This window comes from Borostomias antarcticus (genome assembly GCF_949987555.1).
Source record: "Borostomias antarcticus genome assembly, chromosome: 3".
Classification (NCBI taxonomy): Eukaryota; Metazoa; Chordata; class Actinopteri; order Stomiiformes; family Stomiidae; genus Borostomias; species Borostomias antarcticus.
Genome location: NC_140236.1, coordinates 33206880 through 33222194, shown reverse-complemented (window position 1 = coordinate 33222194; position 15315 = coordinate 33206880). Strand labels below are relative to the sequence as shown.

General features: G+C 45.9%; 2 protein-coding genes across 5 annotated transcripts in view; one reads left to right on the top strand and one right to left on the bottom strand.

Moving 5' to 3' along the window:
- The window catches only part of patj (PATJ crumbs cell polarity complex component), a 157312-nt gene extending 152535 nt beyond the window's left edge, over positions 1-4777 (top strand). For all 4 annotated transcript variants that reach the window (XM_084461680.1, XM_084461679.1, XM_084461678.1 and 1 more), the window contains 3 exons: positions 422-525; positions 1246-1369; positions 2747-4777. In XM_084461680.1, coding sequence (XP_084317806.1) covers positions 422-525; positions 1246-1369; positions 2747-2893 — 375 coding nt within the window. In that variant the 3' untranslated portion in view covers positions 2894-4777. The remainder of the gene's footprint in view (positions 1-421; positions 526-1245; positions 1370-2746) is intronic.
- A 2151-nt stretch (positions 4778-6928) lies between these two features.
- pdzk1ip1 (PDZK1 interacting protein 1) lies at positions 6929-10288 on the bottom strand. Its single transcript, XM_084436234.1, has 4 exons — positions 10181-10288; positions 9437-9548; positions 7875-7961; positions 6929-7060 (listed from the first exon to the last, which is right to left on the bottom strand). The coding sequence occupies exons 1-4, from the start codon at positions 10245-10247 to the stop codon at positions 6985-6987; spliced, it is 342 nt and encodes a 113-aa protein (XP_084292360.1). The 5' UTR covers positions 10248-10288; the 3' UTR covers positions 6929-6984.
- Positions 10289-15315: the final 5027 nt, after the last annotated feature.

Genomic DNA, 15315 nt, shown 5'->3' with positions numbered 1-15315 from the left:
GTGTGTGTGTGATAGCAGAACCCTGAACCAGGGTCGGTGTGATAGCAGAACCCTGAACCAGGGTCTGTGTGTGTGTGATATCAGAACCCTGACCCAGGGTCTGTGTGTGTGTGATAGCAGAACCCTGAACCAGGGTCTGTGTGATAGCAGAACCCTGAACCAGGGTCTGTGTGATAGCACAACCCTGAACCAAGTGTGTATGTGTGTGTGTGTGTGTGATAGCAGAACCCTGAACCAGGGTCTGTGTGTGTGATAGCAGAACCCTGAACCAGGTTCTGTGTGTGTGATAGCAGAACCCTGAACCAGGGTCTGGTAATAATATGTGTGTGCGTGTGTGTGTGTGTGTGTGTGTGTGTGTGTGTGTGTGTGTGTGTGTGTGTGTGTGTGTGTGTGTGTGTGTGTGTGTGTGTGTGTGATGCAGGTGATAGCTGACACCAACATCAGTGCCATAGCCAGCCAGGTTGAGAGCATGTCCACCAGCGCCGGGCTTCCTACCAGCCCAGAGGCCCACGCTGGAGAGCCAGAGTGAGTAACAGACACACACACACACACAACACACACACACGCACCCTTGTTATGAGGTGGTATTGCTGGTGTGCTGTGCATTACAAAGACCAGAAGGAGGGCTCACATCACACCAGTTTTAAAATCACTGCACTGGTTACCTGTCACTTTTAGAATAGATTTTAATATTATTTTATTAGTCTATAAGTCATTACGTAATCAAGCACCTAAATACATATCAGATATGCTTTTAAAAGAAACACCTAGTAGCTCCCTCAGGTCCTCTGGCACTGAGCTTTTAACGGTTCCTAGAGCAGGACTAAGAGGCATGGGGAGGCAGCTTTTAGTTCTTATGCCCCCAGCCTTTTGAACACCCTGCCAGAGGACTTGAGAATGTCTCAGACAGTGGTAATTTTTAAGCAAGATCTTAAAACATACCTTTTTAACATTGCTTTTACCACGTAGTTTTACTTGTTTTAATATATTAGTGTTCTTAATTTGCACTCTGATTTCATAGTTTTTATTCTGTTTTACACTTTCTTTTAATTTCTAATGCTTTTACTTTTATTGTTTCTTTTAAATCTGTTCTCACTGTGTTTATATGATTTATGTTTTTATCCATGTCCTTTTATGTAAAGCACTATGTGCTACATTGATTTGTATGAATGGTGCTACAGTTTATAAATAAAATGACATTGACATTGACTGCGCTATCACCCTGGTCCTGTGTCTGTGGAGCAGGACCCCCCGGCCCCGGAGCATCTGTCTGGAGAAGGGCTCCGAGGGGCTGGGCTTCAGCATAGTGGGGGGCTTTGGGAGCCCCCATGGAGACCTGCCCATCTACGTCAAGACTGTCTTCAGCAAGGTAACTCTCTCTCTGTCTCTCTCTCTCTCTCTCTCTCTCTCACTCTCACTCACTCCTGTCTTCATTGCTGTGACCTCTTTCGGACACTAGATGGCAGCAGAATCTCCACACCTGCTTCAGATTCTTTATTGGTGTGTCCTTTGTACACACAGGGGTTACAGGGGAGTCAAGTTAGGTTTGGCTCCTCAACCTCGTAACAACAACATATTAACAACACGATAATGAGAGTAAAGACAGAATAATAGTAATTAAAGCTGCAAGCAGCCTCTACAGGTATTCACAGCTGTCCAGCCACTGCCTTGTCCAGCCACTGCCCAGTACAGCCACCGCCCAGTCCAGCGAGTGTGCTACGCACACAAAAAAATTAAATCATTTTGGCCACAGGGGGAGCCACAGTGATCGGTTGCATTTTAGGTTGTTATACCACCACCCAGTGGCCAATCAGCGTAATATTTCTGCAATTACCTTTTAGCATGCCCTACTACTACTTTACCAAGTCTCGGAAATCTCGGCATGGCCATGGTTAGGCCTAAACCGGAAATGAGCTCTCTAGCGCCCCCATTTGGTTTGATTGGGCCAATAATGGAAAGGTCCCTTTGTTTTATGTGCCCAGATATGGCTACAAAGTTTGGTGGTGTTTGGTCCAACCATTGAGACATTATTCACCTTTATGTGATAAGCCCCGCCCTAGCGACACACTGCAAACTTATTTGCCTCATACAGGCGCATTTTTGTAACTTTTCAAAAATGTGCCAAGATAGTCCGATCTGCATGAAACTCAGTACATGCAATCTAGGGACCGATATCTACAGTAGTTAGTTAGATTTTAAGAAAAAAGAAAAAAGAAATGGCAGAAAATCTACATAACCGGAGGTTATAGGTTCTTAAGTAAAATGTGTTCCTTGTGAGGAGAGGCATGTCTGTGCAAAATTTCAAGTCTCTAAGTCATACTCTGAGATATACCCGTTCAAATTTCGTGAATTAGAATGGTTCCTATAGCGCCACCACCTGGCTTATTGATGCAATATTACTTGAAGACCTGCTTACCAGGGTGGGTGATGTGTGTGACAAATTTGAAAACTTTTGACCAATCGGAACAGCCATTTCTGTTCAAAATGTCATAATAATAATAATAATACGGAATCCTATCAGAAACAATATGCATCCGCAGCTACGCTGTGAATATCTAATAAAGGATTATAGTAATAAAACAAATAGCTACAACAGTAATATGTGGCCTGGGTTAAGGACTTTGATGGGAACGTTGTCCTGGGTTAGGAACTTGTATGGGAATACTGGCCTTGGCTAAGGACTTGTATGGGAAATGTGGGAGTCTCTCTCTCTCTCACCATCTGCCGTTCCTCCTTCGTCCTCCAGGGGGCGGCGGCGGTGGACGGGCGTCTGAAGCGCGGGGACCAGATCCTGTCTGTGAACGGAGAGAGTCTGGAGGGGGCCACACACGAGCAGGCCGTGGCCATCTTGAAGAAACAGAGAGGGGCGGTCACCCTGGATGTACTGACCTAGCTCTCACACACACATACACACACACACACACACACACACACACACACACTCTTATACAACCGCACTCAACAAGCACACATGTACTGTAAATATACGCACATTCACACCCTGGGGTGAAGGACCTTTGCAAGATGTTTGAACTTTGAACTTCCCAACATGCAAAAAAAAAAATCAGACGCTAGTGTGGACGTGTTGGGCGTCCCACGCCTGTCCTCCCCCCTGAGACAGTGGCGAGCCCGGGGGGGGGTGTTACATCTAAATGTGTGCACCACCCAGGACTGTGCCCTCTCTCGGACCAGCATGGAGGGGGGCAGTAATGGTTGCCGTCGTCTTGTTTCCTGTTTCCTGTCTACAGACTGTGACGGTCATCCGGTCCAGACACTCGATGGAGACCGGATGCAGAACGGCGGATCAGCGATGGGAGCGTGGTAGCTTAGCCTAGCACGTGCTCAGTGAAGGCTTTGATTGGTCCAGTATGTAGGTATGGTAGCTTAGCCTAGCACGTGCTCAGTGAAGGCTTTGATTGGTCCAGTATGTAGGTATGGTAGCTTAGCCTAGCACGTTCTCAGTGGTTTGTGGCTAGCAATGTTAGCTGCAGGTACTGCTAATGTACACACGGATACAGAAAACTTGTTCTTAACCGCCACCAGTCTCCGTCTATTATGTTCAACGCTAGCTAGCCTAGACACGTGGAATGGGAACCGTGCCAACACTTCCTGTACACTCTTATCTTTGTAAGCATGATTTGGCAGTTTATTAATGCCATTCATAATCTTTGCACATTAACATCCCCTGACCAGTATGTCACCACAAAGTCACATTGCAAGTGTTTGCCAACTGCCATAAGCATTTGTACGCCTCCTAAAGGACCTGTCCTGTGCTCACAGGGACTGTCCAAGCATAACGCCCTTCGTCATACTGTAGCACGTGTTGCCAAATGTGTTGCTAATCCAAAAAAGACGTTTAAAAATCAGTGACAGGAATGATCATATGCACATGTTTATTCGATAAGCTTTGATTTTTCCAGATATGTTGCTATTAGTGGTAATATGTAGAGTGTGTAGCTCAAACTCAGGAACAGTTGGGTTAGGGTTAGGCTGGGTATTTAGGGGCGGTAGGGGTGGGGTAGGACTGGGTATCTGTTGCTGTGGGAGGTCATATGTGTGTGGTGGGTACAAATATTAGCTGCCCAATGTTAGAAAAAGCGATGTAGTTAAATTGCAGTCCTTTATTTGGAAGGTTCTAGAGAGAAAGAGTGGTGAAGCTGGGACAGGTACATGGAAAGATAGTCAAACTTATATCTTGTATGTATACTTCATCTTAATTCCTCTGATAATTGTTGCATTTTAATGTCACTCTGTAAACATAAAGACATTATGTAATTTATTTTCAATTGCTATGAAAATGATCTTTTCTTGTTGTGAGCACCATTTGGTTAAGGGTATTGTGTTGCCTGTGTGATGCTTACCACACCAAACATTGACAGGATATCCTGTCTTGGACATGCTGTGTCTCTGGTGTCGCCGAAACACGTCCACACACACAGGAAGTGACATCACAGGCCACCAATACACTGGGAAGCTCCCTCACGTGCATCCAGACTGTCAGTGAAGGTGTGTAATCTCTGGTGTATCTCTGGATGAGTGTGTGTGGGGAGGGGGAGTGTGTCCGACAGGCGACAGCTGTGCCGTGTGCAGTTGCTGCTTCACACACCTGAGTTCATCCTTCACCTGTCGTCCTGTGAACGCAGAGCGCTGGTCTGTCGTCTTAACGCTCAGTCCCTTTAAAGAGGCAAGCTGCTGCCTCACTCTCTCTGTCTGACCCCTCCTCAGTCTCTCTCTGTCTGATCTCTCGGTTTCTCTCTGTCTGACCCCTCAGTCTCTCTCTGTCTGACCCCTCCTCAGTCTCTCTCTGTCTGACCCCTCAGTCTCTCTCTGTCTGACCCCTCAGTCTCTCTCTGTCTGACCCCTCAGTCTCTCTCTGTCTGACCTCTCAGTCTCTCTCTGTCTGACCCCTCCTCAGTCTCTCTCTGTCTGACCCCTCAGTCTCTCTCTGTCTGACCCCTCAGTCTCTCTCTGTCTGATCTCTCCTCAGTCTCTCTCTGTCTGACCCCTCCTCAGTCTGTCTCTGTCTGATCTCTCCTCAGTCTCTCTGTCTGACCCCTCAGTCTCTCTCTGTCTGACCCCTCCTCAGTCTCTCTCTGTCTGACCCCTTCTCAGTCTCTCTCTGTCTGACCCCTCAGTCTCTCTCTGTCTGACCCCTCAGTCTCTCTCTGTCTGACCCCTCAGTCTCTCTCTGTCTGACCCCTCCTCAGTCTCTCTCTGTCTGACCCCTCCTCAGTCTCTCTCTGTCTGACCCCTCAGTCTCTCTCTGTCTGACCCCTCAGTCTCTCTCTGTCTGACCCCTCCTCAGTCTCTCTCTGTCTGACCCCTCCTCAGTCTCTCTCTGTCTGACCCCTCAGTCTCTCTCTGTCTGACCCCTCAGTCTCTCTCTGTCTGACCCCTCCTCAGTCTCTCTCTGTCTGACCCCTCAGTCTCTCTCTCTGTCTGACCCCTCAGTCTCTCTCTGTCTGACCCCTCCTCAGTCTCTCTCTGTCTGACCCCTCAGTCTCTCTCTGTCTGATCTCTCCTCACCCTCTCTCTGTCTGACCCCTCAGTCTCTCTGTCTGACCCATCAGTCTGTCTCTGTCTGATCTCTCCTCAGTCTCTCTCTGTCTGACCCCTCCTCAGTCTCTCTCTGTCTGACCCCTCAGTCTCTCTCTGTCTGACCCCTCCTCAGTCTCTCTCTGTCTGACCCCTCAGTCTCTCTCTGTCTGACCCCTCAGTCTCTCTCTGTCTGACCCCTCAGTCTCTCTCTGTCTGACCCCTCAGTCTCTCTCTGTCTGATCTCTCCTCAGTCTCTCTCTGTCTGACCCCTCCTCAGTCTCTCTCTGTCTGACCCCTCCTCAGTCTAGTCTGTCCATTGGCAGTAGGCGCCATCTGTGTGCATGTGTGTGTGTGTGCGTGTGCGTGTGTGTGTGTGTGCGCGTGCAGGTGTGTGCGTGCCTTCCCCCGTCATACGTACATGCATTGGTGCAAGCTTATTCTCCCATCCTTAGAGAGCGGATGACAATAGCTATACAGTATCTTAGATGATCGTTAACTTGGACAGCGTCAATTTATATCCCGATAAACAGCACACTTGTCTGTAACAGCACATTGTAGTGACACAGAAAATGTCTTGATTCATATCACAGATTAATGGAGAGCTGCATTGTCAAATCCAAAGAAAGATAAAATTCCACCTTCATGTGTAGACTGAGGCAGGCGCTGCTTCAGTACCTACTGAGACAGGTATGCAGATATTGTCTATGAACAGTGATGCAAGTCTTAATGTGTCAATTGCTTATCGTTTATACACCAATATTATGCCAGTTCTAGGGGTTTGTCTGTCTATGAGATCCGTGTATGTTTTATTAAAACACCAGGGGAACCAATGGCAAAACCATTGCCCTCCATCAGCTCATGTGACTAGTTAATTTCTGTCAAGTTGTCTGAGACTCGTTGCATTGTGTGATTCTGAATTGAATGATTTAATGATCATAGTAATGATTAATGTGGGAGAATGTGCATACCACTTGCTGAGATTAATAATTAGATGATACTGTAGCCCTGCAAAGCCCTTAGCTTGTGAAAGGATGACCGATTCAGGGTGAATAACAGCAGCTGGTCTTCCCAGAGACATGTAAACAGTTACCACTCCTCACTACCCTCAATGAGGTTCACACACTGTTAACACACACATGCATACTTTCATACCGGCATATAAATGTGTCATTTAAGATAATAATTAGAACCTGATGTATATCGTTTTTAAGAAGTAGATTTCTTTATTTAAACAAAGGTAATGAGATCAACATTTTATAGTAGTTTCATGGTTTTATTTGGTGGGAGAGAGCAGATCTCTGTGTGTGCGTGCGTGCGTGTGTGTGTGTGCGCCATAGTGTATGAGCTGTTTGTGTTTGTGTGTGTGTGTGTGTGTGTGTGTGTGGGGGGGGGGGGTGAGTTCTTTGGAAGAGGGAGTGGTAGACAGAGAAGGATTGATCATGGTTGTCACATGGCAGTGACTTTGTCCCCAACGCCACAGTCAACAGACAGATTCTCATAGGCACTCTCATGATCTCTGCTCCTGTAGGAAACACACACACAGATTGAACAGTACACTATATACTGTATGTACACACACACATTGAACAGTACTCTATATACTGTATGTACACACACGCACACACACACACAGATTGAACAGTACTCTATATACTGTATGTACACACACACACACACAGATTGAACAGTACTCTATATACTGTATGTACACACACACACACAGATTGAACAGTACTCTATATACTGTATGTACACACACACACACACATTGAACAGTACTCTATATACTGTATGTGCATACACACACACAGATTTTACAGTACTACATGTGCACTCACACACACAGATTGAACATTACTCTATATCTGCACACACACTTACACACACTCACACACACACACAGATTTAACCGTACTCTATATACTGTATGTGCACACATCACTCAGAGTAGCTGAGTAGACGATAGGCTTGTTACCACTTAGAGCAAGTTGCCTTTCTACTTGTACAGTTACTTTCTTTGATACATATGCTTTTTTAGTCCAGCACCTGCCTTATTAATTATTTTGGGATGTGCGCGACCCACTTCTGATTTACTTGTACAGTAACCCAGCTATGACAACAGCACCAGTGATGTTGCACAGTGCCTGTGCTAGTGCTTTGTAATAGCGATGGACTTGTCATCTTCTCACTCATCACAAGGACAATTTAATCATATTGAGTAATGAGGGGATTAATCATATTGAGTAATACAATAATGTATTTGTCAGTATGAGTGAAAACATGGTAATGCAATGTTGGTACTATACTTACTCTAAGGTCACCTTAACGTGACGTACCTGACCATGTCCAGACTGGTGTCACCGGAGGCTCCGTTGTTCATGGCCCAGTCCTCCATCTTCACGGCCTGCACTGTTCTCTCCTTGCTTCATGGAGGCAAACACATAAAAAACCCAGCAGGCCTACATTAAATGGTCTCCGGAAATCATACTGTCCCCGAAACTGTTTGGATAATTCACAGCTATACAGTCATTAAGTGAAAAAATACTATTTGTTCATTATCTTAATGTGTGGACATCACAGAGTAATTTTTGAAAGTATATATCTAACACCACTGGTTAGTGGTACAGGATTCTCTATGCTAATCCATCAATCTGACAGCTCTCCCCCTCCCTTAGCGTGTGCTTCTTATCTACCCTATCTTCTCAGGCTGCATGTTCTTCTTATCTACCCTATCTTCTCAGGCTGCATGTTCTTCTTATCTACCCTATCTTCTCTAGCTGCATGTTCTTCTTATCTACCCTATCTTCTCTAGCTGCATGTTCTTCTTATCTACCCTATCTTCTCAGGCTGCATGTTCTTCTTATCTACCCTATCTTCTCTAGCTGCATGTTCTTCTTATCTACCCTATCTTCTCTAGCTGCATGTTCTTCTTATCTACCCTATCTTCTCTAGCTGCATGTTCTTCTTATCTACCCTATCTTCTCAGGCTGCATGTTCTTCTTATCTACCCTATCCTCTCTAGCTGCATGTTCTTCTTATCTACCCTATCCTCTCTAGCTGCATGTTCTTCTTATCTACCCTATCTTCTCAGGCTGCATGTTCTTCTTATCTACCTCATCTTCTCTAGCTGCATGGACGCTGCTTGCCAGACAGCTTTAAAGATCCACCAAAGCTCTGCTAGAATTCTCTCAAATGCATCCTTCCTCCCTTTCCAAATACATCCTCCCTCCCTTCCCTCCTGCTTCCTTCTTCCCTTCCCTCCTAAATCCTTCCTCCCTTCCCTCCTACATCCTCCCTCCCTTCCCTCCTACATCCTCCCTCCCTTGCCTCCTACATCCTTCCTCCCTTCCCTCCTACATCCTCCCTCCCTCCTCTCCTACATCCTTCCTCTCTTCCCTCCTACATCCTTCCTCCCTCGTCTCTTACATCCTCCCTCCCTTTTCTCCTACATCCTTCCTCTCTTCCCTCCTACATCCTTCCTACCTCCCCTCCTACATCCTTCCTCCCTTCTCTCCTACATCCTTCCTCCCTTCTCTCCGACATCCTCCCTCTCTTCCCTCCTACATCCTTCCTCCCGTCCCTCCTACATTCTTCCTCCCTTCTGTCCTACATCCTCCCTCTCTTCCCTCCTACATCCTTCCTCCCTTATCTCCTGCGTCCTCTCTCCCTTCCCTCCTACATCCTCCCTCCCTTCCCTCCTACATCCTCCCTTCCTTCCCTCCTACATCCTCCCTCCCTTCCCTCCTACATGCTTCCTCCCTTCCCTCCTACATCCCTCCTCTCTCCCCTCCTGCAGCTCATCTCTGGCCTGATTGGAGGGGAGGGGGATAGGTGAAAGATGGTACCAATCCTATCACATCAGATCTGTTCTGGGGAAGAGACAGGATTTTTCTCGAACCTGGGGTCACACCAAGCCTTGTTGACCAGGAACGCCACGAACACCAGGAAGAGGAAGCCCACCACCGCGATGATGCCCGTCAGCCACTGAGGCAGCGCGCGTTCCCCCTCAGCTAGCGGTCAACGGAGAGATGAGTTGATATAAAAATCAGAATCAGTTTATGGAAGGTAAATACTTTAGTCAAGTGTTTTTACACTATGGTTCATATCTCTGTCCCTCGCCATTACAATGCAGGAGCCTACAGGTATATTGGTATTGCCATTCTCTCAGCGTTGTAGTGGATTGTACTTCTAAAATGTCGGTTGTGATGTGTCCTGGGCAACTCTGCGTTTGTCCTTCTGCTGAAAGCTCTCACAGGTTCTGTTGGAATGAAGGCGCCATCGACAGCTGACTTCACCCATCTCTAGAACCAACACACATTCTAAGGACTAGCTCTGCTGAGAATGACTGAGGTTTGTATAAGTCAATGTCAAAGCCATAGAATAAGGTTCGAACAAAACAAATAAAATGACAGCTATTTGGGTCATTGGCCTTTTTTCTTCCCTATCCCTGTGTTTTCCATCACTGCCCTACTAACACGTTACCTGTTATCAGAAACATTGGGTCTCTACAGTACGTAGATATACAGTATCCCCACTGTCTTCCCCCTAATCAGCCATTTGACCATGTAGACCAATAAAACAATGTCCTTCTTTTAGCAACGAATCAGTTTGTTTATAAAAACCTTCCATAAACAAAACGTACCTGTCTGGGCAGTTACTGCTCCTAGAGTCAGTATAAGACAATAAACCACAGCAGCTGTTCTCCCCATGATTCCAGATTCAAGTGGAAATCCAAAATTATGTTTTTCAGAAGTTAAGTATCCAAGCGGGAGCAGGACTAGCAATGTGAGCTGTTCTTCACGTGAAGTGGGTCCCAGCTTGTGTTACTCCACATCCTGGTGACACAGCTGAGCTAATGGTTAACACAGTCAGGGATTCCATAGAAAGGCAGTCTACTCTCTAAGGCTTTACTTGTTCCTAGGAAACACAAAAGTGCTGAGTGTTGTGATGTGCATGTTTATTTGAGTATTAGTATATATATTTATATAGAGTATGTATGTATGCATGTATGTATGTATGTATGTATGCATCTCAGAAAATTATAATATTGAGGAAAAAGTCCATTATTTTCCATAACTGTGAACAGTTGAAACTTTCATGTATTCTAGATGCATTACACAAAGTGAATGCATCTAGATCAGTTTCGTTTTGTAAACGTGAAATGAACGGGCTTTACGATTGTGAATGATAAACTGTCGGCAAGTTACTTCGCGGAGATTCGAGTTTTTTTTTTCCTGCTCCTCTTGCACGCCCCCCAACCCCTGCCCATGTTGCCCATGCCTAAATACGCCACTGAATACTTTGCACAAATTACTGCATTAACATTGAGCGTGGCATGGAGGCAATCAGCCTTGAAATATTTCACTTCATGTGTAATGAATCTATAATAATATGAAAGTTTCACTTTTTGAATTAAATTATGGAAAATAACGAACTTTCCACAATATTCAAATTTTCTCTCTATCTATCTACAGTATCCATCGAAGGTGGATGGACATTTGTAGTTCAGATCCTAACAAATGTGTTGTGTTCCATCCTGAGTATTTTGTTCTACACTAGGTTAATAGACACATTTAATCATATGTACAGCAGGTAGGGTTAACTCCTCAGTCTCATGACAGATCTACAAATAAGTCACTGGAGACCAGAGTTAAAAAGTAATCTATTCAATAGGGGGTGCGCCACATAGCTCAGGACGTAGAGCAGCACTGGAAGGTACCTCGAGGAAGACACTGCAGGGGTTCTAATCCTGCCCTGGGCATGTGGAAACATATGGGTTACATTGATGCCGTGACCCGGATGTCCGGTGGTGTGTTTGGAGGGGTGAGTCTAACCGAGTGAAAACGTGGAGTTTCTGGTGTGGCATAAAATGGGCTTCCTGTACAGAAACCGTCCTAACTTTCCTATCTTCAGTAGGAAAAGAATTGTTCAAGCTGTTTTTCTATCAGTATTAGACTATGGTGACACTATCTATAGACATGCTTCCATGACAACCTTGAAACCCTTGGCCTCTGTCTACCACTCCGCCCTAAGGTTTATTACAGGTGATGGATATGACTCACCACTGGGTTCTCTATCATAAGGTGGGCTGGTCATCTCTTTCTCTAAGGCGTAACTATCACTGGTATTTGTTTATTTCCAAAGCCATTATTGGTAAACTTCTACCTTACATCTCATCTCTGTTGGACTGGAGCCTTGGCACCTACCAGACCCGATCTAATGTTCGGCTTGTTCTCAGGGTTCCTTGAGTGCTTTCTGAACTTGGATGGCCTGCTTTTTTCCATGATGCTCCTTATACTTGGAATACCTTACAACAGACTTTGGGAGGAAACCCGTGTTCGCTAGGGTTTCCTCCTAAAGAATCCAATACAAAAAAACATGCAGATGCTCTTCAGTCAGGTCCCTGACCAGGACTTGGACTGAGCACTTGGACTTGGCACCACTGACAAGGTTGCATAGAAGACAAATTCCAGAAGACAAATTCCACTGGCAGCCTCCAAGTTGCATGTTTGTATGTATGTATGTATGTATGTATGTATGTATGTATGTATGTATGTGTGTGTGTGTGTGTGTGTGTGTGTGTGTGTGTGTGTGTGTGTGTGTGTGTGTGTGTGTGTGTGTGTGTGTGTGTGTGTGTGTGTCGCCTCTCACCTGTGTGTACATAAAGCTCTGTGGAGGGGTTTAGGCAACTTAGAACCCATTAAATGCTGAAGAAGATTCGAATCACGGGGCGTTTATTGGTTTGATTGTTTGTTTGTTAGCAGGATTATGCAAAAACTACCAGACCGATTTTCATGAAACTCGGTGAAGAGGTGTAGCATGGGCCAAGTTAGATTGGGAGCAGAACCCAATCATAGGGGGGTCTATTGGCTCAGGAGTGAAAAATAGACCCCCTCTGGACCCTTGAGACATGAGCTTGTTAGTGTGTGTGTGTGTGTGTGTGTGTGTGTGTGTGTGTGTGTGTGTGTGTGTGTGTGTGTGTGTGTGTGTGTGTGTGACAGAGAGAGAGAGAGAGAGAGAGAGAGAGAGAGAAATGAATTATACAAACACAAGGAGTGTGTGTCAGTGTTAATGAGGGGGCAGAGCTGGTTTAAGAGCCTGCTAATGTAATGTGAGTTTGGTCTACACACACACACGCACACACACACACACACACACACACAATCTGCTGTGATGGAAGGGCCAAATAGGAGTCCTGAGAGCGGCTAGCGGTCCCTGTCCCCACCGGCCCCCTCTGAGAACCTGCCCACCGGCCTGTTCTCTGGGGCCTCACAACTCCCCAATGGGCCATCCTGCCTTCCCAGGGGGAGGGACAGACAGAGAGAGAGGGAGGGGCTGCTTAATTGAATCCTCTCCCTCTGTCTACTTATCTCTGGCCAGAAGGGTGTGTTTGTTATCTGCCTGTTACCGTTGTCAATGAGGTCTCCTCTGAGATCTGGCTGACTGCCCTCCCACTCGGTTCTAATGGGAAAAAGGGAGATTGTTGCCAGAGTTAATTGAAGAAGGGACAATACCGTGTCACACGGCTTCTGCATGGCGCTTTCTTCACTGATTCAGTCCCGTTATTTTCAAGAGGGAACTGTGGCAGTGAGAGAGACCTGTACGGCTGAGTGACCGTGGTGATGATATGAATGAACATGGATGGATGGGGTAGAAATATTAATGTTCCTCTTGCTGGTTTCATTGAGTTTTTACTTGAGAGAAAGCAAACATAACTGCTAGATGTTGTCAGCTATCACTTACATGGGGTGTTGCTGCCTCTGTGACTGTGTTTGTGTCATTGTGTGTCCTGTAATACAGTATGCAATATGAAGGACTCTCAAATTGAAGTTGACATTACAGTGTTTATTTCAGAAAATTTGTGGATATTACATTTTTCCATCAAAAAGTCAAAACGTTAGTAATTTGGAGTCAGGCAATATTAAGTTTAATTAGCAACCATTTCTCTTTCTCTCTGTGTGTGTGTGTGTGTGTGTGCGTGCGTGCGTGCGTGCGCACGTGCGTGTGTGTGTGATGACACCATGATACTGACTGCGTTGGGAACGGGAGGTGAGCCAGTATCACACATACAAACACTCCTGTGGGACCTGCCAGCATCTCCGATGGCCTTTTGATTGGCTAAGATTGTTATCACTCATCAGTTCCATGTCCAATCATAATAGAGAGAACAGAATGATGAACTACTCCCTAGGGTTACACCATTGACCTGTTCATGATGGATAAATAGAGGTTACAGGGGTTCTGTGAACCTCATTTCAGTGGCACCTTTAAAAAATAAGTTGATATTTCAAGGTAGTGGCAACTGAGGATTCAGGCATATAATGATGGGGGTCATGGTTGGGATCAATTGTGAAAGAAAATACAAACAGCTCTAAACTAATCTGACTTTTGCTTCATACAAATTAGCAGTTTCCTCAAATAACATATAAATTGATTCAATTAATTTCTTATTTGTTGACAACCCAACCAGTTGATCATTTTATTCTCCTTCATGTTCTGTGAATTAATCTACTTCAGTCGAGATCACTTTAGTCAAAATTGACGCATTTATTAGCATGCAACAATATATACAGCATATTAATTTTTGGCGGTGTGCTCTGTTCGGGGGGCCCCCTGCCTTCCACGCTTGTGGAAAGCGCCTTAGTAGAGGGAGGCAATCTAGATGTTCCCTCCCTCTGGGCCGCTTGGCCCAGAGTGCCGGAAGAGGGAACGGCATCTAGCCCCCTGCCTCTATGACGATCAGAGTGGGCCGCGATCGGGAAGACGCTCGGAGGTAACTCAGCCCACTAAGACCGTCAAAGAGAGCCACAAGGGGACTGCTGTACATTATAGTCCCTGGCCTCCACGGGCCGACGCTTCGTGAAGTTTAGAAGGAGATACAGCCTAGTGTCTCTGCCTTCATGGTGACCAGAGGGACCGCTGGATGGCCCTTCGGAGATGTTTCGGCCCACGATCACCACGGAGAGCCACAGAGACTAAGCTAGTGAAATTCCCCGGCTTCCACTAGCCGACGCATAGTGGAATACATGCAGCAATACCCCCGGAACAGAGAGCACCGATGACAACAGAGATGACATCAACAGAACGCAGGAGGTGGGGCGAGCACGCAGATAGCAAGCGATCAGCAGTAATGGCAAGAGCGAACAATACCATGGCTGCGTTCCGAATCACATACTACATCCTGTTTTGGCATACTATATAGTAGGGTAGTATGTCCCAATACATAGTATGCCACATGCAGTATGGCAAAAATACCAGGATGTCCTACTACATCCGGTCGTATTTTGCAGTATGCAAGCCAGCAGGCTTTTCTGTCTATTCTGACCCACAATCCTGTGCGCAGCGTCACATGTGCCAGTCGTGACATTCGTGACAGCTGAAGACGAATGTCGCGTTATGGACAGCGACGGATGTGGGCAAATTTCAAGGCGCAATGTTATGACAAGGTAGTATGTCCCAATTGGATGCCTACTGCTTGCAAAGTACGTACTTTCTAAGGGCAGCTGTAGTAGGTACTGGTAGTAAGTAGTAGAAGTATGCGATTCGGAACGAAGCCCATGTTTTGACAGCCTAAATACATGCGCTCTAGCGAGCTGAACCAATGCTATGATGGCTGAGAGTCAGCTGGTGGGTTGCGTCATATGGGGTGTGACTGATTAGCCTTTGCTGATTAGCCTGGCATTGAAGTTATGTCGGAGACTTCATTTCTGAACTAAAATACCTAAAATCAGTAAGATGCTTTCCTGCAGATAGTTACTGTTTAAATCCATCAATTTC

Coding starts and splice junctions, on each gene's coding strand:
- pdzk1ip1 (XM_084436234.1), bottom strand. CDS start 10,247: ATGGGGAGAACAGCTGCTGTGGTTTATTGTCTTATACTGACTCTAGGA. Junction 9,549..10,180: donor AGCAGTAACTGCCCAGACAG/GTACGTTTTGTT, acceptor GTTGACCGCTAG/CTGAGGGGGAACGCGCGCTG. Junction 7,061..7,874: donor ACCAGTCTGGACATGGTCAG/GTACGTCACGTT, acceptor TGTTTCCTACAG/GAGCAGAGATCATGAGAGTG.